The following is a 23,362-nucleotide window of genomic DNA, read 5'->3' as shown; positions in this document are numbered from 1 at the left end:
TCACTGTAGACCTCGTGGGCAAGCCCCTGGAACCCTCTGGAGGGTTCGAGAAGGGAAGAGGCGCGGCTAGGGCGGAGCCAAGCCGCGCCGAGGGGAACAAAAGCAGCGGAGAGCGAGAGCTCCGGGCTGCCAGTTCTGGGAGTGATCTCGTCTCGTCGTCGCTGTCATCACCGCCTTCATCACCGCCGCCTTTGCCCGATCATTGCGGGGCCGGACAGCGGTTGGCTGTCTCGGTTCGACGCCGTCGGCGCAACGCGGACAGGGTCGTGTCTGGGCCGGGTCGTGCGGCAGCGTGGTCGTGCGTGAGAGAGGGGGCCGGAGTTGGTGGCGTGAACTCGGCAACAACAATAAAAGGTGGAGGACGATGCCTCCTGCGATGACCTCGTCTCCGACTGAGTGTGTGTGTGCGACGCACGCCACCCGCACTCACACACAAGCCTCGAGCGTCGAGCAGAAGAGTCACACACACCGACGCTACAAATGTAGAGGCAGTCCTCGGCTTAGAAACACAATTCTTTCCTGAGACCCGTTCGTAATTCGAACGGTTTGTAAGAACACAACAATGTACTGTATTTAAATGCCCATTAAATTAGTTACGATTCAACATCAAAGGGAAGACTTGTTAAAACCATAAGAAATATTGTAAATTTGCACCTGATACTGTACTAATTCTGTATCGTAAATAAAAGATAAAAGAAAGTAACGCGATTAGAAAAATTAAAGTTTTGTTTTTTCTTACCTCGAGTCTCGATGCTGGCTTGCTGCTATTAGTGAGCAGCGCCTAAGGCCGACATGGCACACGTGGTTCGTGCCACCAACCGTCCAGACACCCACCCATTCGTGCCACCACCCGTCGGGACCTCCACCCATCCGTGCCACCACCCGTCCGGACCCCCACCCATCCGGATTTGAGTTAAATGTGCAGGGAGTCATCGACTTTTGAACATAATTTGTTCCCGAGACCCGTTCGTAAGTCGGAACACAACAATGTACGTAATTTGTTTTAGTATTTATCATATTGAATACGTTTCACTGGTCAGTGATTTTAGTAGAAAGGCGCCATATAAAATAAATGCATTATTATTAAATGCCCATATGGTCAGCGTGATGAAATGTGTCGTGGTTCAACAGAAAATGGAGAACCTTGTTAGACTTGTAAGAATACATATTGTACATTTGCATGTTTAACACTGTAATAAATACTGTATGGTGAATAAAACATAAAATAAAGTAATATGAATAGAAAATAAAAGTTGTGTTTTCACTTACCTTGAGGCCCGATGCTGGCTTGTTGGAAGGAGCGTAACGAGTTATCATCGGCCCCTTCAGAGGCACCGCTCGCTAACAGAGATACAATTTGTGAGCTCACACAATCCAGCTTGGTTAAATACAGGATGGATCGTAGGCAGGCCAGCCTAAATATTTCTAACCAGCGAAGATGTTTCATTCGGGGCGTCCACGTTTCGCAAGCGTAGAGAAGGGAGGGAATGACGGTGGCCGAGAAGACCTGAAGCTTCGTGCAGAGCGACAGACAAAGTAGCTTCCACACAGCATTTCGCAACCGATGAAAAGATAATGCCGCTCGACTGATTCGGAGCGAGACCTCTGCTGTCAAACCGGAGCCGGTCATGAGCACACTGCCCAGGTATGGGAAACTCTCCACTCTCTCCACAAATGCCCCATCACCATTTGGGAGTTGTAGGGGTGGAGTGTCTAATGGTACAAAATACCCAGGCAGGTGCTCAGTTGTGGTGGGGCTGATGGTAAGGCCCCACTTTTTAGTGGCACGCTCCAGGTTCAGCAGCAGCGCCTCCAACTCCTCCTCCGAGTGAGCAGCAATCACCAGATCATCGGCATATATAACATGGTTGACCAATAGGGAGCTATCCCTTGACCGCACCCGGGCATCGATCAGCCTCCAATTGTATCTGTACCAGATGGAAATTCCTCTGGTGCAGCCATCGAAGGCTTTACGAATCCACAATCTTCATCATTCCCATCATCACCACCTTCACCCCCATCACCACCAACTTCATCGGCATGCACCAGTTGCATAATACAGGCGGCCCCCGCTGTTACGTTACAATGCATCCATGGAAAAGCCGTTGTCGTAAATCGGATCATCATAAAACTGAACAGACAGTAAAAACATCACTTGCTGATGTGTTTTTTTTCCACTTTTATTGGCCGTATTTAACGGAATTTATTAGGTAAACATCTACACAAGCACTTGAGAATAACAAGTGCTCCACACCAGGTCACATCGAAAACCAGATCGACTCTGTTTCAAATGAATCGACCAATCACAAACAATCGATTCCGACTTCCAAACGGAAACGTCACCGCGCGTGTAAAGAAACAACCTTAATAAAACGTCACATGATCGTCATGTGCCCGTTACGCGCAAGACACAGAGCGGTGGCGCGGTGGTTAGCGCCTCGCGCTCCGAACCCGGTGACTCGAGTTCAATCCCGGGCTCCGGCCAACATCAACGGTGAGCGAAGAAATCCGAACCGATCCCGGGAACCCACCTCGCCATTCTCCTGCCAGCACTGACCAGCGCGGTGAAGTATGGCTAAAAAAAGCCGCTGCCTTCATCTAGCAGCAGATAGACCAAGGATCGTAAATAATCACTATTATTATGACTACACCACAAAGGATTGTTGCTTCTGGAAATAACTTTGTTTTGCGCCTAAAAAACGGTCCCTAACTCAGAGGTGTGCTTGCACAGGCGGCTCCGCAATCTGCGGTAACAGATTTTGGAATTCTTGAATCCATCCGTGTGGCGCTTTTCACTGTCACCCACTCGTATACAGCGCGGTGGGATCCCTCCGGGCCCCCGGGAGGCGTGCGTCATTTCCCGTGATCCTAAACCACTGCTCCTAAAACTCCACAATCGTTTAAAAAACATTCCCCACAATTTGCACTTTTTAACAAACAACCTCTCGTCGCCACACGCGTGAAAATGTCGTCCTCTGTTGTCCTTCCCCCGCACCTCCGATGAGCGCGGTTGGTCTACGTCCCGCGCGGAAGAGGCTCAACGTACATGTCAAATATTTGTCGTCATTGCCATTATCCTCAGCCGTGATCAATTCACCGCTGGATGAAGGCCTCGCCACCGGGCAACCAACCCGCGTGCCGTTTCCATCGCTCTGTCACCCCCGTTCGACGTGCTCTGCACCCACTGTGCCCGTGATTTATCCTTGGAACATTTAACAACCACCCCCCCCCCCCCCCCAACATTGAAACACAGACAGCTCCACCTGTGACGCAATTAATTTATCAACAATGGCACCACAGTGGCAAGATTTTAATCCAGCCTCGCCTGGTATGCAGGAGGTTGCGGGTTCGATCCCAACCCTGACGACGTCTGCGCTGCTGCTGTATATTTGGAGTTAGCGTCTCTGTCTCTCTCTCTCCCCGTCGTCACGAAGATTTTTCTCCGCATCCTCCGCTTTTTTCCCTCCACATTTAGAATGAACGTTCCGCGTTTGGAGTATATGGCTGCTAGAAATGTCCACGCGGTAAGCCACTTTGCTGAGCTATCACTTGCCGCTGGGTCGCTTCTGAGAAAGCGCTACACAGCTCAAGTGGGGCCTTTCCTGGTGAAATAAAAAAGGTAAAACAGTTTTGTGTTTTTTTAGCGAATGCGCCAACTCCATAGGATTCCCGCTAAAGCCACAGTCAATTGATCGCAGACTGGCCCACGGCCACTTCCCCGCACCTCCGTTGAGCACCGTTGGCCACGTACGGCGCTAAATAATGTCAACGTCCACACGCACACACGTGTACAGTTTCCACATACGCACGTACATACGCGCGGCCGTGTGAAGCAGCAGTACCAACCTCATGGCGGGGGAGGCAGCAGAGCGCGTAGCTATGGACTGGGTGTGCAGGCGGTGCGTAATAGCATCGGCAGGTGGGTGGGGGGTGTAAATCCACTGCTCTAGAGAGTTCAACACTACTATCCAGACACCATCACTATCATCTCGACTCCCCTGCCACCACCGCCACCGCCGCCGCCGCCGCCGCCGCCACCACCGCCGTGGCCCGGGGCTAAGCCGAGCCCGTCGTCCCGGGCTCCGGTTTAGGCACAGCGGAGCCCGTCCCACCAGGCGCCGTCCCCGAGCCCGTGCCCCCACCGCCGCCGCCGGCGGCGGCCGTCGCCCCCGCCACCGTCACCGTCACCGCACTGCTCGTAGCGCCGGCTCCGCCTCCTGCCCCCGGCGCGCCTGGCTTGCGCAGCACCACCATGGCCTGGCCGTCGGCGCCCTCCTGCTTGACGGCGATGAGCTGCGGCACGCTGCTGCTCCTTGCCGTGACGCCGCCCGGCGAGGACGACGCCCCCACGGGCGCCGGCGCCGGCGCCGCCGGCTTGCCGGTCACGTCGAGCGACGAGGAGGATGACGACGACGACGATGAGGAGGACGAGGAGGACGAGGAGGAGGGCAGCACCGAGACGGTGATGCCCGGTGCCAGCTTCTGGCTTGGCGCGAGCAGCTTCACCACGGTGGGCGTGCCGGTCGTCGCCATCGTCGCCGACAACGATGAAGACAACGAGGCGGTGGCGGATGACGAGGTGGAGGGTGACGAGGTGGAGGAGGACATCGGTAGGATCTGCGTGGGAGAAGTCTGGAGGTTTTCTCGTGGTGGTGGTGGTGGTGGAGGAGGGCGGTGCGTTTGTCTGTGTGGGTGCTCGCTAACAGCACTTGCCCCAACAGTCTATTAATGCTACACGGGAGATCGCTGTCTTTGTGTTTTGTGCGCATAGCAACATCATCAACATCGTCATTATTCTGTCATCTTCAATACATTGCCATCATCCTAATTTATCCATTACCAATAGCAGCAGCAACATCAACATTATCGTGTGTGTTTGCGTGCACGTGTGCTAACAGCACTTGGCCCAATAGTCTCTTAAGGCTATTACGGGGGATCTTTGTCTTTGTGTGTACGAGCGAGAGTCCCGCTTACTGTCGAATATTTGAACTGGTCCTGGGCCCTCCCCTAGGTCGACTCAGCCTCAAATGAGTAGCTTGTGCGGTGGTGTAGTAAACATCGCCACTGGGGAGACAGAGGCGGCCGGGCGTGGTGCTGGCCACCCACCCCCTCGTGTGCCGTGCCAGCCTTCATAGGTGCTGCTCGCCAACAGCGTTTGCCTCAATAATCTGTTAAGGCTATAAAGGGGATTTTGCCTGTGTTGTCTGTGCGCGCACGTGTGTCTGTGTGTCTGTGTGTCTGTGCGCGCACGTGTGTCTGTGAGTGTGAGATCACCTGTGTGGGGCCGGTGGGGGCCGACACAACGATGAACTTGGGGGGCAGCCCAGACGCGTCGCTCCCCCCCGGCATGGACGTGGAATAGAGCCCCCCCCCCGAGCCTGGCACCTTGATGATGGTGGAGGAGCGGGTGGGCAGCGCCGTCTGGGGGCTCGCGAGAGAGTGAGGGGCACCGATGGCGCCACGCACCTGGGGGGGTGGGCACAGCAGCGACGTCGGCAAAGCCGTCGTCACTCATCCACCGTCGTCGATAACATCATCGCGATCAAACGAAATCCGTCAGCGTCATCGTCGATGCAGCGTCATGACTTGCAGGCGAGTGAAGGCGTGAAGAGGCGGTGGGCCTCAGGCGGGTACAAGCGCCGTGAACGCAATGGCGGTGAGCCAAAGCCACCCGCGGGCGAGTGAAGGTGAGAGCGCGCGGAGCGGTTGCTGGGTTTACGACGGGGCGACTGAGGTGACGGTGGCGAGTCTGAAGCCGCTCACCTGCGGGTGAGTGAAGGTGAGCGTGGAGCGGTTGAGCTGCAGGCCCTGAGCGGTGGGTGAAGAGGAGGAGGAGCTGACCTGCACGCGGGCCTTGGTGACGTGGGTGCACAGCAGGGGGCCCAGGTGCCCATAATCCGCCTTGTAGGCCTCCGCGCTGTCGGGGCCCGGACGAAGCTTCACCAGCACGGGCGCGCAGTGCTTCTGTTGATCACAAAGCGCAGACGTGTCACCGCCGCCGCAGCACCCCGCAGCCACACCGCTATACCGCCAACACCACACCACCACCACCACCATCATCATCCACTACCCCCCCCACACCACCGCCGCCACGCGCACACGCGCGCAATCTTGCGGAGCGAGCGCTCGGCTGACCAGTAGCAGCGTCTGCACGTGCTGTGCCCCGATCTTGTCGATGTTGCTGATCACCGGGCCCTCCAGCACCTGCCGGATGCGGTCGCCCTCGGCGGGGAGGCGCGGGATGACGAGCGTCTTAATCACCTACGCGCGCAGACAGAGAGGCCGTTGGGGCAAGCGCTGTGAGCGAGCAGCGGGCGCCAGCGAAGGTCGGCACGGCGCACGATGGGGTGGGAGATCAGCACCGCGCCCGGCTGCCCTCGTATCCCCAGTGGCGATGTTGACCACACAGCGCACCAGGTACTCAATTGAGGCTGAGACAGTCTAGGCGAGGCCTAGGATCGGTTCAAATAATCGTCACCCGTGTTGGCTGTGAACGGGAATCGAAGTTGGGTCGCCGGGTTCGTAGAGTAGCGCGCGAACCGCGAAACCACCGCTCCACATTTACACAACACACACACAACACACATACACACAACACACAACACACATACACAACACACACACACAACACACACACATACATACACAACACACACATACATACACAACACACACGATAAACACACAACACACACGATACACATACACACAAAACACACACACTATACACACAACACACACGATACACACACACACAAAACACACACTATACACACACAACACACACGATACACATACACACACACGATACACACACAACACACACGATACACAACACACACACAAAACACACACACGATACACAACACACACACATACGCACACACACGATACACATGCACACATGCACACGATACACATGCACACACACGATACACATACACACACACACAACACGATACACATACGCACACACACAGTGTATTGTATAGTAGTGTAGTGTATAGTAGTGGTGTAAAATAGTGTAGTGGATAGTGGTGTAGTGTATAGTAGTATAGTGTATAGTAGTGTAGTGTATAGGAGTGTAGTGTATAGTAGTGGTGTAAACTAGTGTAGTGGATAGTGGTGTAGTGTAAAGTAGTGTAGTGTATAGTAGTATAGTGTATAGTAGTGTAGTGTATAGTAGTGGTGTAAAATAGTGTAGTGGATAGTGGTGTAGTGTAAAGTAGTGTAGTGTATAGTAGTATAGTGTATAGTAGTGTATAGTTGTATGCATGCATGTTGAACTTCTGTCACAACGCGCTAATCGGTGGTGCAGCATCAGAAACGGGGTCAGTGCGACGACGTGCCGCTGGCCGGCTACAGCCAGCCCGATTGCTTCTGGCCGTCGCGAAGGGGAGCAGAGGCGGCGGGTTGGGGGGGGTTGGGGGGGCAGGGGAGTTGAGCGGGGAGAGGCTCACGTCGAAGCCGAGCTCGGCGAGTCCCGCGATGCAGCCGTAGCGTGTCGTCCACGGCGTCTCGTCGTCGTGCAGACTCTGCGACACGCGTTCCACAAAGTCAAAAAGGTTCCCCGTGGAGCCACGACGGACTGCTGGGGCAAGTGCGGCTAGCGAGCAGCGAGCACCTACGAAGGCCGGCACGGCACACGAGGGGGTGGTGGGTGGCCAGCACGATGGCAGACCGCCGTTGCATCCCCACCGAATAGTCACAAGCAATGCACACACAGACAGTTTGCGCGCTTGGATATGAGAGTTGCGCTTTTATAAATTAACTTACTTACTTAACAAATAAGACGCGCACAAAGGTCCCCCGCGTAGCCTTAACATACTTGTGGGGGCAAGTGCTGTTGGCGAGCAGCACCTATGTAGACCGGCACTGTACACGAGGGGGTGGGTGGTCAGCACCACGCCAGGCCGGGTGTGAGTGAGTGGAGTTTGTATGATCTCTCCCTGTTCTACAGAGTGTGAATGAGTGGAGTTTGTATGATCTCCCCCTGTCCTGCAGGGTGTGAGTGAGTGGAGTTTGTATGATCTTCCCCTGTTCTGCAGGGTGAGTGAGTGGAGTTTGTATGATCTTCCCCTGTTCTGCAGGGTGAGTGAGTGGAGTTTGTATGATCTCTCCCGGTACTGCAGGGTGTGAGTGAGTGGAGTATGTATGATCTCCCCCTGTCCTGCAGGGTATGAGTGAGTGGAGTTTGTATGATCTTCTCCTGTTCTGCAGGGTGAGTGAGTGGAGTTTGTATGATCTCTCCCGGTACTGCAGGGTGTGAGTGAGTGGAGTTTGTATGATCTCCCCCTGTCCTGCAGGGTGTGAGTGAGTGGAGTTTGTATGATCTCTCCCTGTCCTGCAGGGTGTGAGTGAGTGGAGTTTGTATGATCTCTCCCTGTCCTGCAGGGTATGAGTGAGTGGAGTTTGTATGATCTCCCCCTGTCCTACAAGGTGTGAGTGAGTGGAGTTTGTATGATCTCCCTCTGTCCTGCAGGGTATGAGTGAGTGGATTTGTATGATCTTCCCCTGTTCTGCAGGGTGAGTGGAGTTTGTATGATCTCTCCCGGTACTGCAGGGTGTGAGTGAGTGGAGTTTGTATGATCTCCCCCTGTCCTGCAGGGTGTGAGTGAGTGGAGTTTGTATGATCTCCCCCTGTCCTGCAGGGTGTGAGTGGAGTTTGTATGATCTCCCCCTGTCCTGCAGGGTGTGAGTGAGTGGAGTTTGTATGATCTCTCCCTGTCCTGCAGGGTGTGAGTCAGTGGAGTTTGTATGATCTCTCCCTGTCCTGCAGGGTATGAGTGAGTGGAGTTTGTATGATCTCCCCCTGTCCTACAAGGTGTGAGTGAGTGGAGTTTGTATGATCTCTCCCTGTCCTGCAGGGTATGAGTGGAGTTTGTGTAGAGGTGTTAACTACGCGCTGTTGCGTAACCTGCATTGCCACCAGGGCAGTGCAGCATTACCCCTGGGTACAACGGTTGGGGTCAGTCGAGGTGAAACGGATCGTGGCCAGGGTTTGGTGCGAACCAATCAGACGGTTCCACGTGGGAATGTATGATTGGTTCTACCTGGCCACGAAGGGGTATAAGACGGGTGACCCAACGGACCTCGGGGAGTTCTCTCCCTGCACGAAGATAGAAGACTGGGCTGAAGCCTAGCTAGGACCCTGGACCAGCCTTTCAGCCCTTCTAAGGGCTAAGGCTCGGCATACCCAGTGGTCAGGACCCACCGGGCCAGCGGTGGGTCAGATAGCCTCCCCTAGGTCCTAGCCGGAGGACTAGGATAGCGGTAGACGTGTGAGTCCCGCCAAGTCCGGAGGTTGTACCTCCTTAGGTATCAAGGAGGTTAGCCGTAGACGTGTGAGTCCCGCCAGGTCCGGAGGCTGTACCTCCCTAGGGTATCGGGTGAGGGGACCGAATATCCCTCTGTGTGTGTTAAGCGTTGTAATACAATAAACAGAGTGTGACTTCCTAAATAATTCTGCTCGTCCTTACAACACTACAACTGGAGTCAGAAGTGGTTGAAAATGGAAACAAGAAGTTCAGCCCACGCGCGGAGCCAGAACGAAGATAATGGTGTCTCACCTGCGAGCACCGCCAGCTCCGCTGAAAATTCTGCCGCGTTGTCCGCCGCCCAGCCACCGGTTGTGCAGCCGGTTGCTCCTCCTGCCATGGGGGACGGACTCAGGGCAGCACACGGCCGTCTAGCCCAACTCCTACACGCCGCGTCCTCCATTCTCGAAGAGATCAACTTGGAGGTTGCGGGCAGGCCGAGTCAACTGCCGGCAGACGTTCCCGCCATCGGCCAAGGCGGACATTTTGATTTTCCCGCCAGGGAACCATGTGATCCCGCTGGAAGCGGAAGCCAGGGGCATGCTGGGAACGCGGGGGGGCAATCACAACCCGCAACGTCATCAGCACGCGACGCTAAAAATTCAAGTTCCTCAGCGGACGCCGCATTATCACTGTACCGACATGGTACAGTAGACCCTGTTGGCCGGGAAATCACCGATCTCCGGTTCAAGACGCTGCCAGCTGAGGAGGAGACGACGTCCGCCCTCCAACAACGCCTGCCCATCTTCCGGGAATTCGTATCTGAAGAGGGCGACTGGGCGGCGTTCCAGCGTCGCTTCCTGAGCCACCAAGAGATGGTGGGCTGGTCGGACGCACAGGCGCTCCGAGCACTACCGGCCACTTTGGATGACGACGCTCTCGCCTCGCTCCTCACCATCCCCAGGCAACAAAGGGCGACTCTTCAATCGGCCCTCCGACGGATGTCCGACGTCTACGGGCCTCCATCCGATTTTACGACAGGCGACGCCGCCCTAAAGAGTCTCCGTTGGCATTCCGGACCGCTCTACTGGTGATGGCAAGAGCGGGTTACCCTCGCATGGACGACGAGGCCATCGACGCCATCGTTCTCCAGAAGATGCTGGAGCTGGCGCACGAGCTGCGCATCGTCATCCAAGCAGTGGACGACAGTATGTGCTCGCTACGAGCCGCTCGGTGCATCCACGCACATCTGCTGCTCCACATGGAATCGACCATCGCCACCTCGGCTTCGACGTCGGAGCCTGCCAGCAGGGACGCCGAGTTCTCCCCCGACCGGGCCTTCATGGCGACCAGGTCAACGGGCCGGCGACCGTCCGACCACGCTGGTCGCCGCAACGACCAGCAGCGGGGACGGCCTTCTCCACGCGGCGACGTGACGTGCTTCAACTGTGGCCGACGAGGCCGCATCTTCTCTGACTGCCGTGCGCCTCGACGACGCCCTTCCGCATTCCGGGGCCAGGACTACAGGACGTCCACGGCATCGCGGCAAAACCAGGCAAGTCGCGACGCCTCTCACGCTCGGCCCTCATTCACACCATACACACTGCAACGCACCATAAGAAGGGCTCGCTATTCGGCGTGTGATGGGGGGTATTCTGGCGTTTGTTCGCGGCCACTTGGACCTGGGCAGTGGTCTGAGTTGGCCCATAGGGTAGTCGCGGCGACGGCAGGTTCGTCCGTGGTTGTCGGATCAATCGAGGGTGTGGAATTTCGCGTGTTGGTCGATACTGGTGCGTCGGTTACGATCATTTCGGATTTGATTTACAATATACTGCCCGTACGATGCCGCCCCTTGGAACGGGTTTCTATCCCGTGTTTCGCCGCTAATGGCAGTTCACTGGGCATTATTGGGCAAATTCGGGCGCAAATTTCGATTGGAGACATTAAATTGGCAGGGCCTATTTTGGTCTCTTCTTCCCTCGCCGTGCCGTGTTTGTTAGGCACTGATTTTCTCGCGAAAATGCCTATTAAGATCCTTGTAGATCAAGGCTGCATCGAACTCCCGTCGGGTCGACGGATGGCGTTCTTGCCCACACCCTCACATCCGCGCATGGCTAGTGCCTCGGTGCAGGCGTTTGTCGCGAGCACAGTCCACATTCCGCCAGGGACACAAATGCTCGTGCCCTTGCAACTTAAAAAAACGCTAGCCCCGGAGGCCTCGGCACATGGCATTTTGCTGGGGCCTTCAAACGCAGCTGCTAAGGGGTTAGATTTGGTGGCTGCACAGACCCTCGTAGCAGCCGACAGGGAGCCGTTCTTGCAGGTTTTGAATGTCGGATTGTCCACAACCGTCATTCCGCAAGGAACTGTGCTCGCTCACGCGACCCCGGTGCCGTTGGGGACCGGAGTCGCGGGACACGTGCATGACACACCGCAGGTCCCACCTCCTTCCGAATCGGATGAGAGATGGTTGGACGCGCTCTGCACAGACACGGGTGATCTGTCTCATTCGCAGCGAATTAAATTGCGCGCTCTTCTGTGAGAATTTTCCGATGTCTTCAGTAAATCTAAATTTGATATTGGCTGCACCAAGCTGCTGCGTCACCACATTGATACTGGTGACGCTGCCCCGATTCGACAAAACCCGTTTCGGCTTAGCCCGGCAGAGAAACAGCATGTTAAATCGGCTGTGGATGACATGCTGGAGGCCGATATAATTTCTCCCTCCACTAGTCCCTGGGGTGCTCCAATAGTGCTGGTCAAAAAGCACGATGGCAGTCTCCGTTTTTGCGTTGATTTTCGGTGCCTAAAAATCTCGGTAGCGGACGCCTACCCTCTCCCTCGTATGGACGAGTCATTGGATGCCCTGGCAGGGGCGCACTTTCTCCACCTTGGACCTTCTGTCGGGGTTTTGGAAACTCCCCCTCGACGAATTGTCAAAACCTAAGACTGCTTTTCGGACACCACAGGGCCTTTTCGAGTTTAATAGATTGCCCATGGGTCTCCACTCGGCCCCAGCGACGTTCCAGAGGCTCATGGAGCTGGTCCTCGCTGAGCTCCAGTGGGACTCATGTCTCATTTATCTTGACGACGTCATCGTCTTTAGCCGCACGTTCGGCGAACACATGGAACGGTTGCGTGCTGTCTTCTTGAAAATGCGGGCCGCTAACTTGAAATTCAAGCCGCAGAAGTGTCACCTTCTGCGTGAGTCTGTGCGCTATCTGGGCCACATAGTTAGCCGCTCGGGTATCTCTACCGACCCTGAAAAAAACAAATGTGTTCAACATTGGCCGACCCCTACATCTGCGGGCGATGTTTGCAGTTTTATTGGTTTTGCGTCGTACTACCGCCGGTTTGTTGCTGGCTTCGCGACGATTGCCAAGCCGCTCCATGCCCTTACGTCAAAAGGGGTGGTGTTTCATTGGGGGGACGCAGAACAGGCTGCGTTCGACTCCTTGCGGAACGCGCTCGTGACGGCACCGTCCCTTGCGTACCCCAATTTTTCCGTGCCATTCGTGTTGGACACCGACGCTAGCAATACGGGGATTGGGGGTGTTCTGTCCCAAAAAGTTGATGGCATTGAAAGGGTTGTTGCCTATGGTAGCAGAGTCTTGTCTCTTGCTGAACAAAGATACTGTGTGACCAGACGTGAGCTGCTGGCCATTGTTTTTTTGTTATTCAGCAATACAGGCCGTACCTGTATGGTCAGCATTTTACCGTGCGATCTGATCATTCGGCTTTACAGTACGCTCTGCGGGTTGACCAACCGTCCGGACAGCTTTCTTGATGGCTCGAAGTCCTTCAGGACTACGATTTCAATGTCACTTACCGTAGGGGTGCACAACACACGAATGCCGATGCGTTGTCTCGCCTCCCGCCGGCTCAAAAATGTGCGTGTTTTTTGGGCTCGGGCCGTTGTAAGCCGCCACTGCCTGCGCAGGTCGCGCCTCTCACAACGGTGTCAGCCGCACTTCCCGCCGCCTCAGCGCCGATGTTGGATCATGCAGATCCAATGGCCAGTGACGATTTGCTGGGGCTAACTTTGGCCGAATGGGGTCGGCACCAGAGCGAGGACATGTCGTTATTGAGGTTGCGTCGCCACGCGAATAATGCGGTTCCAAGACAGGGCAAATTTAATTCATTTGTCATGAAGCACGGCTTGTTGATGCATTGGGATGCTGACTCGTGTCAACATAAAATCGTCGTGTCATCCGCCTTGCGATGCAAGGCCGTATGGGCGGCGCATGAGCGTTTATTGCACCTGGGTGTTCATAAGACCATTGGGTTGTTGCGGTTGCAATTTTTCTGGCCGGGCATGCTGCGCGACGTCACTGACATTTTGCTGGGATGCACCCATTGTGCGCAACGTAAACCGCCGGCTAAACTGGCATGTCCACCCCTGCAACCCATTTCGGTCTCTCGTATAAATGAGTTGGTGGCTCTCGATATTTTGGGCCCTTTTCCTACTACGCCACGGGGTAATAAGTACCTTCTGGTTGGGGTAGAGTATTTTACACGGTGGCCTATGGCCTGGGCCCTCCGCAACCAGTCGGCGGCGGCCGTTGTGGACGCCTTTGTTCAGGGCTACGTCCTAGACAAGGGCGCACCAGAACAGTTGCTGACCGATCAGGGAAGAAATTTTTCGGGAGCCTTGCTGAATGATGTGTGCCGCCTGTTGGGCACTAAGAAAGTGCGCACTTCGCCCTACCATCCCCAGACCGACGGCATGGTGGAGCGCCTTCATAGAACTCTCACCGCTATGTTATGCCATCAGGTCGATGAATCCCACCTCAATTGGGACTTGCAGGTTCCGGGGGTCCTCGCCGCATACCGTATGGCACCTCACGCGGCGACGGGATTTTCCCCGTTCTTTCTAATGTACGGCAGGGATGCCTTTCCTCCCGCCGACGTTCGGCTGGAAATCGAACAGCCACCGCAAAAGTCAAAGCTCGTTGACCACTTGCGATTCAACCTCCGTAAGTTGGCCGAGGCACGGGAGGCCGCCATTGAAAATTCGGCTTCCCGCCAACGGGCGAATTTGCGACTACGGGACCCTCGGACGTACACGCATCGGTGGGCACCGGGAGACAGGGCATGGCTCCACTGCCCCCAGGTGCCTGTGTCCACGTCGGCCAAACTCCTCAGACCATGGCGAGGCCCGGTTGAGGTAGTGGAAGTCCTGCGTCCCCAATGTGTTAAAATTAGCTGGGGACGGCGTCGCTGGTGCGTTCACCCCTCTCGGTTAAAACCCTTTGTCACGCCACGCGTCCCTTCACAACACACACGACACGGGGGCCGAGTGTGCGACGCGTCCGACGAGCCGGATGTTGCCCCGTTGGTGCCTAACCCACAGCGCAGGCGCGTCATTCCTCCTGCAGATGACGCGGGAGTGACGGCTCCATGCAGGCCATGTTCGGCCTCAATGGACCGTGGAGCAGCAGGTGTCCCCGTGGAGATGCCTAAAGGCCCACCGGATGCTCTGGCTCATCCTCCTCCTTCCCTTGTGCCGCCGACAAAGCCTGCCATCCCCTACGATGGTCCCGCGAAACACACGCGCGCGAAATTTCGCCGGTTGTTATAATGTTTTTTTTTATGTCTAGTGCCTTGTACATACGTTATGTTGTTAAGGGGGGTATTTATAGGGGTTTTATTGTTCTTGTTCTTGTTGTTCGTGAGGCACACTCACAATTCTTCTACCGTTGGTAATTTCGGAGTTTCCCATTGTTGCAGCCGGGACGGCTGGAGCTTCCGAAGGAGGGGGTGATGTAGAGGTGTTAACTACGCGCTGTTGCGTAACCTGCATTGCCACCAGGGCAGTGCAGCATTACCCCTGGGTACAACGGTTGGGGTCAGTCGAGGTGAAACGGATTGTGGCCAGGGTTTGGTGCGAACCAATCAGACGGTTCCACGTGGGAATGTATGATTGGTTATACCTGGCCACGAAGGGGTATAAGACGGGTGACCCAACGGACCTCGGGGAGTTCTCTCCCTGCACGAAGATAGAAGACTGGGCTGAAGCCTAGCTAGGACCCTGGACCAGCCTTTCAGCCCTTCTAAGGGCGAAGGCTCGGCATACCCAGTGGTCAGGACCCACCGGGCCAGCGGTGGGTCAGATAGCCTCCCCTAGGTCCTAGCCAGAGGACTAGGAGAGTGGTAGACGTGTGAGTCCCGCCAAGTCCGGAGGTTGTACCTCCTTAGGTATCAAGGAGGTTAGCGGTAGACGTGTGAGTCCCGCCAGGTCCGGAGGCTGTTCCTCCCTAGGGTATCGGGTGAGGGGACCGAATATCCCTCTGTGTGTGTTAAGCGTTGTAATACAATAAACAGAGTGTGCCTCCTAAAGAAGTCTGCTCGTCCTTACAACACTACATTTGTATGATCTCCCCCTGTCCTACAAGGTGTGAGTGAGTGGAGTTTGTATGATCTCTCCCGGTACTGCAAGAGTGTGAGTGTGGGGCCCTCCTGAAACCCTCGAGACTTTGCGAGGCCTCTGCCGGGTCAACGGAGCGCAACTGCGACAGCAAACGAGGCAAGCAGCACCTTCACGAAGGTCTTGGTCGAGCGGGACTGGATGTTGTTCGTCGTGGAGCTGAAGTTCTTGCAGATCTGGGCCATGAGGCGGGCGGCAAAGTCGCGCAGGGCCCAGTGGTTGTCCACGTCGGGGCGCAGGCAGAGCTGCCGGCTCACGATGCACGTCACCACCGCGGGGATCAGCTCGTGCAGCTGCACACGGGGGCACATCAAGACAAAAGATTGGGCGCCGCGGTGGCGGGATGTTAACTGGATCACCTGGTATGCAGGAGGTCGTGGGTTCGATGCCGACATGCTGTATAAATTGGGTCCTCCGGTTTTTCCCTCCACATTGAGAATCAACACCGTGCGTTTAGAGCATTTGGCTGCGGTATATTTCCACAAGATAAGCCACTTCATTGGGCTATTGTTCTGAAAAAGAGCGAAAAAGCTCAGTGGGCCTTACCTGGTAAAATATAGTTTGAAGATTCAGATGCGCTTTTGCGGCCGTCTGGAATGCTCTTCCTTCCAAACTCGGGCCGCTGGGTTCATAGTGCAATGCACTAACCGCTGCGACCACCACTCCCCACATACGTTGTCAGGTCCCGCTCGTTGCACTCTAAGTGCTCGCCACAAATGAACCACAGTACCTCGCTGATCTCATCAAGGAGCATAAACCAGATTTTAAATTTTAATTCTACTCTCCCCCCTGGCTCCCCCCCCCTCTCTTGCCTTATACAATATCCTTGTTACGAGCAACTCTTGTCTGCTCCAGCAAATTACTTCTTGCTGTGGACTATCCCACCTGATGACGGAGGCTTGTGTTGCTTCCGAAACGTCGTGATTTGATTAACTTCATTTTATTTTTTACCTACGTGACTTTACCGAAAGAACCAAAGAGTATGGAGCATAAACCATCACGTGAACTTCGCTCATCCTCGCAGTGGCCTTTGGCTAATCATCGGACAAAGACGGTCACCGGCAACGCGCACTCAGAGGTGCGTTTCTGTTGCTGTCTGGAAAACTGTTCCATCCGATATTAGGAACATCACTGGGAGCAATGCACTTTGAAATCATCATCTAGATTGAAAACTTCCATTTCTTTCTTAACGGCTTTTCGCATTTCGTTTGTCGCCCTTCCCATACACCTCTGATTAGCGCTGTTGGCTACGTACGGTGCGAAAGAAGTTTAACATGCATACATACAGTCATACCCCCCCTATATAGCCTTAACAGACTATTGAGGCAAGTGCTGTAAGCAACAATGGAGGCCGGCAAGGCACACGAGGGGGTGGGTGGCCAGAACCACGCCCAGCTGCCTTTGTCTCCCTAGTGGCGATGTTCACTACACACCGCACCGGGGGGGAGACCCAGGATCGGGGGGAGACCCAGGATCGGGGGGAGACCTAGGATCGGTTCAGATAATCGTGACCGGTATTGGTGGCCATGAGCAGGAACCGAACTTGGGTTGCCGGGTTCGTAGTGGAGCGCACTAAACACTTTGCTACACACGCACAGACATGCACAAACGTACAAACACAAAGATCCCCGGTGTTGCCGTTCAAAGGCTGTTGAAGTATGCAAACACACACACACACACCCACAAAACGCAGCAAAACACACATGCGTACAAAGACAAAGATCCCCCTTTATAGCCTCAACAGACTTTTGGGGCAAGTGCTGTTGGCGAGTAGCACCAATGAAGACCAGCACTGTGGCAGACGGAGGGGGGTGGGTGGCCAGCACCATGGCTGACGCACGGAGCCACAGACACACAAAGCAACATCATCCTGCGCCCATCCCCATTCAACGCCCGCCATAGCCAGCAACGCTCTCTCCTATCTCCTACTGAGGAAGCAGAGGAAGCAGTGGCAGCGTGGGGGGGAGGGGGGGGGTGTTCACAGGAGCTCACGTATTTCTCCAGGTAGAGGGTCTGGTTGTCCAGCAGGGCCTTGGTCATCCTCATGAGGTAGATGAGCAGAGCCAGGTTATTCTGAGCGACGTTCACGCGCACCTGCAGGAGCCGGAGGGTAGTGCACAAATAGCAGTGTCAGAGACAATGGGATCCTGGGTTCCGGCCTGGAGCAGCTGAGGCTGCCGCATGACGAAGCCGAGTGTTACGAGTGCCCGGAGAAGGGAGTTGAACTCACTCCCTCAGAGATGAAGGTGCTGAATCGTGGCAGCATCTGGTACAGCCCCGGGTCGCTAGCGATACTCTGCAGTGCTTCCTGTAACACAGACAAAGATCCACCGTATAGCCTTAACAGTATGGTGGGACGAGTGTTGTTACAGAGCACCGCAGAAGGCTGACACGGCACACGAGGGGGTGGGTGGCCAGCGCCACGCCGGGTCGCCTTTGTATCCCCATTTGCGATGTTTACACACCGCACCAGGTACTCATTTGAGGCACGCACACATGACAAGAACAACTGCCATTTGCCACTAAGTGGCGGTGACATCACCACGGCGCCTGTGCCAGGCTATGTGCACGTTGAGGCCACGTGAAGTGTCGAACGCCCGCTGGCAGGGCATCACGGGGCAGACCCAGGTGCCACGGGTCGACTGACTGAGACGACTGGCTGATGCACCACCTGTGCCCCCTACTGTGCCAACCTGCTGCACTTCAGACGCCCAGCGCTCCGCCCATTGTTGTGAGCGTCGCTCCTCCGCCCTCCGTTGTTGTTGGAGGGCGACTGCCTCCAACTGCCCAGTAGCATCCTTCACGAGCTTCCTCCACAGAGGCCAATCTTGACACCGCTGGTACCAGTCATCGGCAAGTCCACTCAGCTCCACATCCTCCTGTACCACATCACTCCATCTCTTCTCTAGCCCGTGCAGCGCCAGTTTAGCCCCTTCTATCTGGCCGAATAAAAGCTGTTTAGGCATGCGGTGGCTGGGCATGCGAGCTACATGACCCAGTCAAAGCAACTTTGCCTGCCGGAGGAGGTCACCGATGGGACTTTGTCCAGATCTTTCAAGGATTTGTGAGCTCCTCAAGAAGGGAGAGAATTACTGTGGCTGAGAAGACCTGGAGCCTCGTGTGGATTGACAGACCAGGTAGCTTCCACACAGCGATGATAAAATAATGCCGCTCGACTGTTTGAGAGTGAGACCTCTGCTGTCAAACTGGAGCCAGTCATGAGCACACTGCCCAGGTGTGGGAATCTCTCCACTCTCTCCACAACTGCCCCATTACAAATTGGGAGTTGTGGGGGTGGAGTGTCTGATAGTACAAAATACCCAGGCAGGTGCTTTGTTTTGGTGGGCCTGATGGTAAGGCCCCACCTCTTAGTGGCAAGCTCCAGGTTCAGCAGTAGCGCCTCCAACTCCTCCTCTGAGTGAGCAGCAATCACCAGATCATCCGCATACGTAACATGGTTGACCAATAGGGAGCCATCCGTTGACTGCACCCGGGTATCGATCAGCCTCCCATTGTATCTGTACCAGATAGAAATTCCTCCGGTACAGTCATGGAAGGCTTCACTAACGTGGTCAAAACAGATGTTAAGTAATGTGGGAGCCAGAGGACATTCCTGTCGCACCCCAAGGTGTACAGGGAATGGCTCTGACTCCCAGACACGTAGTTTTACCCGGGCCCGCTCACCATCATGTAGGTCCTTAATGATTGTGAGCATAGTCAGGGACTCTGAAAGCACGAAGAACAACCCAGAGCCTAGGCCTACTGATGGTATCATAGGCCTTGATGAGGTCAATAAAGCAGAGATGTAGGTCTTGTTGGAATTCCCAACACCTCTGCTGTAGCAGACAGGCAGACAATATGGTATCTGTGCAGGACCGCCCTTTCCTGAAAATGGCTCTGCAAGCCTCTCCTCAGCGTGTCTGGCAAGGCGATGTTGAATAAAAACCTTGTCAGGACCTTTCCCGGCACACTGAGGAGTGAGATGCCCCTGTAGTTGTTACAGTCTGTGCGGTCCCCCTTCTTAAAAAGGAGGACCACCAGGGCATCCTTCCAATCCTGCGGAACCCGTCCAGTGGTCCAGACTGTTATGATGTCATGTAGGGCAGTCTGTGCATAAACGCTACCCTCCCTTAGCATTTCACTTGGGAGATCATCCCTGCCTGGTGCCTTTCCTGATCTCGACTTGGGATCGCCTTCAGTACTTCCTTAACAGATGGCACCTCAGCCAGCCACTCGCAGGCGGTAACTCCTTCTTCCAATCTTGACTTATAGCTTTCGTGACTGTAGGAATTCATATTCTTTGGGCCTTCCGGTAAAGTCACGTAGATAGATTCAAAGATGATGACTGCTCGTGTTGCGATCGAAACTTCGTAGTTTTAGTCATTTTCTTTGAACCTATCTACGTGACTTTACCAAAAGACCCAAATAATATACTTCTTCCAATATTTGAGGCACCCCAGCGTCAGCAGGGTCATCCCCACTTTACCCCATGATGTTTTCCAGGCTGAGGGATTTCACCCCCCCGAAGACCTCACAGAATTGCTCAGCAAATCTTAAAATCTGTTCCTGGGTATCGGAGATTGGATCACCCTTCTTTCCCCTAATGATGGAGATAGGTGTGGCGTTGCAAGTAACTTTTTTGATGGCACTGATGCAGAGTCCATCTCCACAGCAACTGACGCTGTGGATTTTTTTGTGTGGGTTTTTTGTTTTCATTTTTATTTTCTATCGACGCGACTTTACCGAATGAACCCAAGAATATCTACATGGAGTCGTTTTTTGTTCACAGCACAATGTCACGGTTCATGATCGATCTCCTGGGGTTAGGCCACACGCAACAATGCGACGTCAACAGAAACCACCAAACGCATCCAATCCAATTAAACTGCCACGTGTACAAGCTAACCGGCTGTGTGGCTAACCGGCTGTGTGGCTAACCAGCTGTGTGGCTAACCGGCGGTGTGGCTAACCGGCTGTGTGGCTAACCGGCGGTGTGGCTAACCGGCTGTGTGGCTAACCGGCGGTGTGGCTAACCGGCTGTGTGGCTAACCGGCTGTGTGGCTAACCGGCTGTGTGGATATCCGGCTGTGTGGCTAACCGGCTGTGTGGCTAACCGGCTGTGTGGATATCTGGCTGTGTGGCTAATCGGCTGTGTGGCTAACCGGCTGTGTGGCTAACCGGCTGTGTGGCTAACCGGCTGTGTGGCTATCCGGCTGTGTGGCTATCCGGTTGTGTGGTTATCCAGTTGTGTGGTTATCCAGCTGTGTGGATATTCAGCTGTGTGGCTATCCAGCGGTGCGGATATCCAGCTATGTGGCTAACCGGCTGTGTGGCTAACCGGTTGTGTGGCTAACCGGTTGTGTGGCTATCCAGCTGTGTGGCTATCCGGCTGTGTGGTTAACCGGCTGTGTGGCTATCCAGCTGTGTGGCTAACTGGTTGTGTGGCTATCCGGCTGTGTGGCTAACTGGCTGTGTGGCTAACCGGCTGTGTGGATGTCCAGCTGTGTGGATATACAGCTGTGTGGCTATCTGGCGGTGTGGCTATCCGGCTGTGTGGATATCCGGCTGTGTGGCTATCTGGCTGTGTGGATATCCGGCTGTGTGGCTATCTGGCTGTGTGGCTAACCGGCTGTGTGGCTATCCGGCTGTGTGGATATCTGGCTGTGTGGCTATCTGGCTGTGTGGCTAACCGGCTATGTGGCTATCTGGCTGTGTGGCTAACCGGCTATGTGGCTATCTGGCTGTGTGTGGCTATCCGGCTGTGTGGCTAACCGGCTGTGTGGCTATCCAGCTGTGTGGATATCCGGCGGTGTGGATATCCGGCGGTGTGGCTATCTGGTGGTGTGGCTATCCAGCTGTGTGGATATCTGGCGGTGTAGATATCCAGCTGTGTGGCTATCTGGCGGTGTGGATATCCAGCTGTGTGGATATCCGGCTGTGTGGCTATCTGGTGGTGTGGCTATCCAGCTGTGTGGATATCTGGCGGTGTGGATATTCGGCGGTGTGGATATCTGGCGGTGTGGATATCCAGCTGTGTGGCTATCTGGCGGTGTAGATATCTGGCTGTGTGGCTATCTGGCGGTGTGGATATCTGGTGGTGTGGGTATCCAGCTGTGTGGATTTCTGGCAGTGTAGATATCCAGCTGTGTGGATATCCGGCGGTGTAGATATCCGGCTGTGTGGCTATCTGGCGGTGTGGATATCTGGCGGTGTGGCTATCTGGTGGTGTGGCTATCCAGCTGTGTGGATATCTGGCGGTGTAGATATCCAGCTGTGTGGCTATCTGGCGGTGTGGATATCCAGCTGTTTGGATATCCGGCTGTGTGGCTATCTGGTGGTGTGGCTATCCAGCTGTGTGGATATCTGGCGGTGTAGATATCCAGCTGTGTGGCTATCTGGCGGTGTGGATATCCAGCTGTTTGGATATCCGGCTGTGTGGCTATCTGGTGGTGTGGCTATCCAGCTGTGTGGATATCTGGCGGTGTGGATATTCGGCGGTGTGGATATCCAGCTGTGTGGCTATCTGGCGGTGTAGATATCCGGCTGTGTGGCTATCTGGCGGTGTGGATATCTGGCGGTGTGGATATCTGGTGGTGTGGGTATCCAGCTGTGTGGATTTCTGGCAGTGTAGATATCCAGCTGTGTGGATATCCGGCGGTGTATATATCCGGCTGTGTGGCTATCTGGCGGTGTGGATATCTGGCGGTGTGGATATCTGGCGGTATGGATATCGGGCTGCGCGCGTCACCGCTCGCTTGGACTCGCAGGAGCCGACGCAGGCCTCCGTGATCTCCTTGTAGTAGAGCTGCTGCTCCACGGAGAGCTCGTGAGTGGCGCGCGCTTTCACGCGCACCGCGGCGCCCTCCGCTGGCACTTTCCTCTTGTCCTTGCCTGCGCGAGACGGGGCAGAGGGGTAGTGCGGGGGAGACGGAGGGAGAGAGGGCATGTACGCATGGACGCATGTTTGTTTGTACTCTGAAGTTCTTTCGCGCCGTACGCAGCCAAGCCGTGCGTTTCAGAAGTGCGGGCTCACCGAACTTGCGGACAGACGGGGCAAGGGAGTGGGTGAGAGAGGCCTGGTGTTCGTGGGACAGAGGGTGTGAGTGGGAATCGAACTCGGGTCGCCGGATTTGTAGAGCGGCGTGCAGACCGTAACCAAAATTATCCCACCAAGACAAAGAATCCCTAGTGCCTATTTTTTTTAAACCACACCAGGTACTCATTCGAGGCTGAATCGACCTAGAAGAGGCCCAAAACTGGCAGGAGGTCACGGGGCAGACCCAGGTGCCACGGGTCGACTGACTGAGATGACTGAGATGACTCCCCCCACACCCGCCCGAACACACACGCGTGCTCACACACACACGCCTGCTCACACACACACGCCTGCAACAACAACAACAACAACCGCCATTCGCCACTAAGTGGCGGTGACGTCACCACGACGCTTGTGCCAGGCTATGTGCACCCTGAGGCCACGTGAAGTGTCGAACGCCCGCTGGCAGGAGGTCACGGGGCAGACCCAGGTGCCACGGGTCGACTGACTGAGATGACTGGCTGATGCACCACCTGTGCCCCCTACTGTGCCAACCTGCTGTGCTTTAGCCACCCGGCGCTCCGCTCGCTGTTGTGAGCGTCGCTCCTCCGCCCTCCGTTGTTGTTGGAGGGCGACTGCCTC

The 23,362-nt window shown here is 55.2% G+C and overlaps 1 protein-coding gene across 1 annotated transcript in view; it reads right to left on the bottom strand.

The window, feature by feature from the left end:
- Positions 1 to 2,164: 2,164 nt before the first annotated feature.
- The window catches only part of LOC116957884 (transcription initiation factor TFIID subunit 6-like), a 36,919-nt gene continuing 15,721 nt past the window's right edge, over positions 2,165 to 23,362 (bottom strand). The window contains exons 4-12 of the mRNA XM_076054026.1: positions 22,433 to 22,575; positions 17,915 to 17,992; positions 17,677 to 17,778; positions 15,795 to 15,977; positions 7,461 to 7,535; positions 6,136 to 6,261; positions 5,764 to 5,964; positions 5,275 to 5,466; positions 2,165 to 4,617 (exon numbers count right to left, since the gene is read on the bottom strand). Coding sequence (XP_075910141.1) covers positions 4,057 to 4,617; positions 5,275 to 5,466; positions 5,764 to 5,964; positions 6,136 to 6,261; positions 7,461 to 7,535; positions 15,795 to 15,977; positions 17,677 to 17,778; positions 17,915 to 17,992; positions 22,433 to 22,575 — 1,661 coding nt within the window. The 3' untranslated portion in view covers positions 2,165 to 4,056. The remainder of the gene's footprint in view (positions 4,618 to 5,274; positions 5,467 to 5,763; positions 5,965 to 6,135; positions 6,262 to 7,460; positions 7,536 to 15,794; positions 15,978 to 17,676; positions 17,779 to 17,914; positions 17,993 to 22,432; positions 22,576 to 23,362) is intronic.

The sequence above is a fragment of the Petromyzon marinus genome, chromosome 64, assembly GCF_048934315.1.
Source record: "Petromyzon marinus isolate PM22_M1 ecotype Great Lakes invasive population chromosome 64, UKy_Petmar_22M1.pri1.0, whole genome shotgun sequence".
Classification (NCBI taxonomy): Eukaryota; Metazoa; Chordata; class Hyperoartia; order Petromyzontiformes; family Petromyzontidae; genus Petromyzon; species Petromyzon marinus.
Note: the sequence above shows the minus strand (reverse complement) of the source record. Positions and strands in the feature narration are given on the sequence as shown.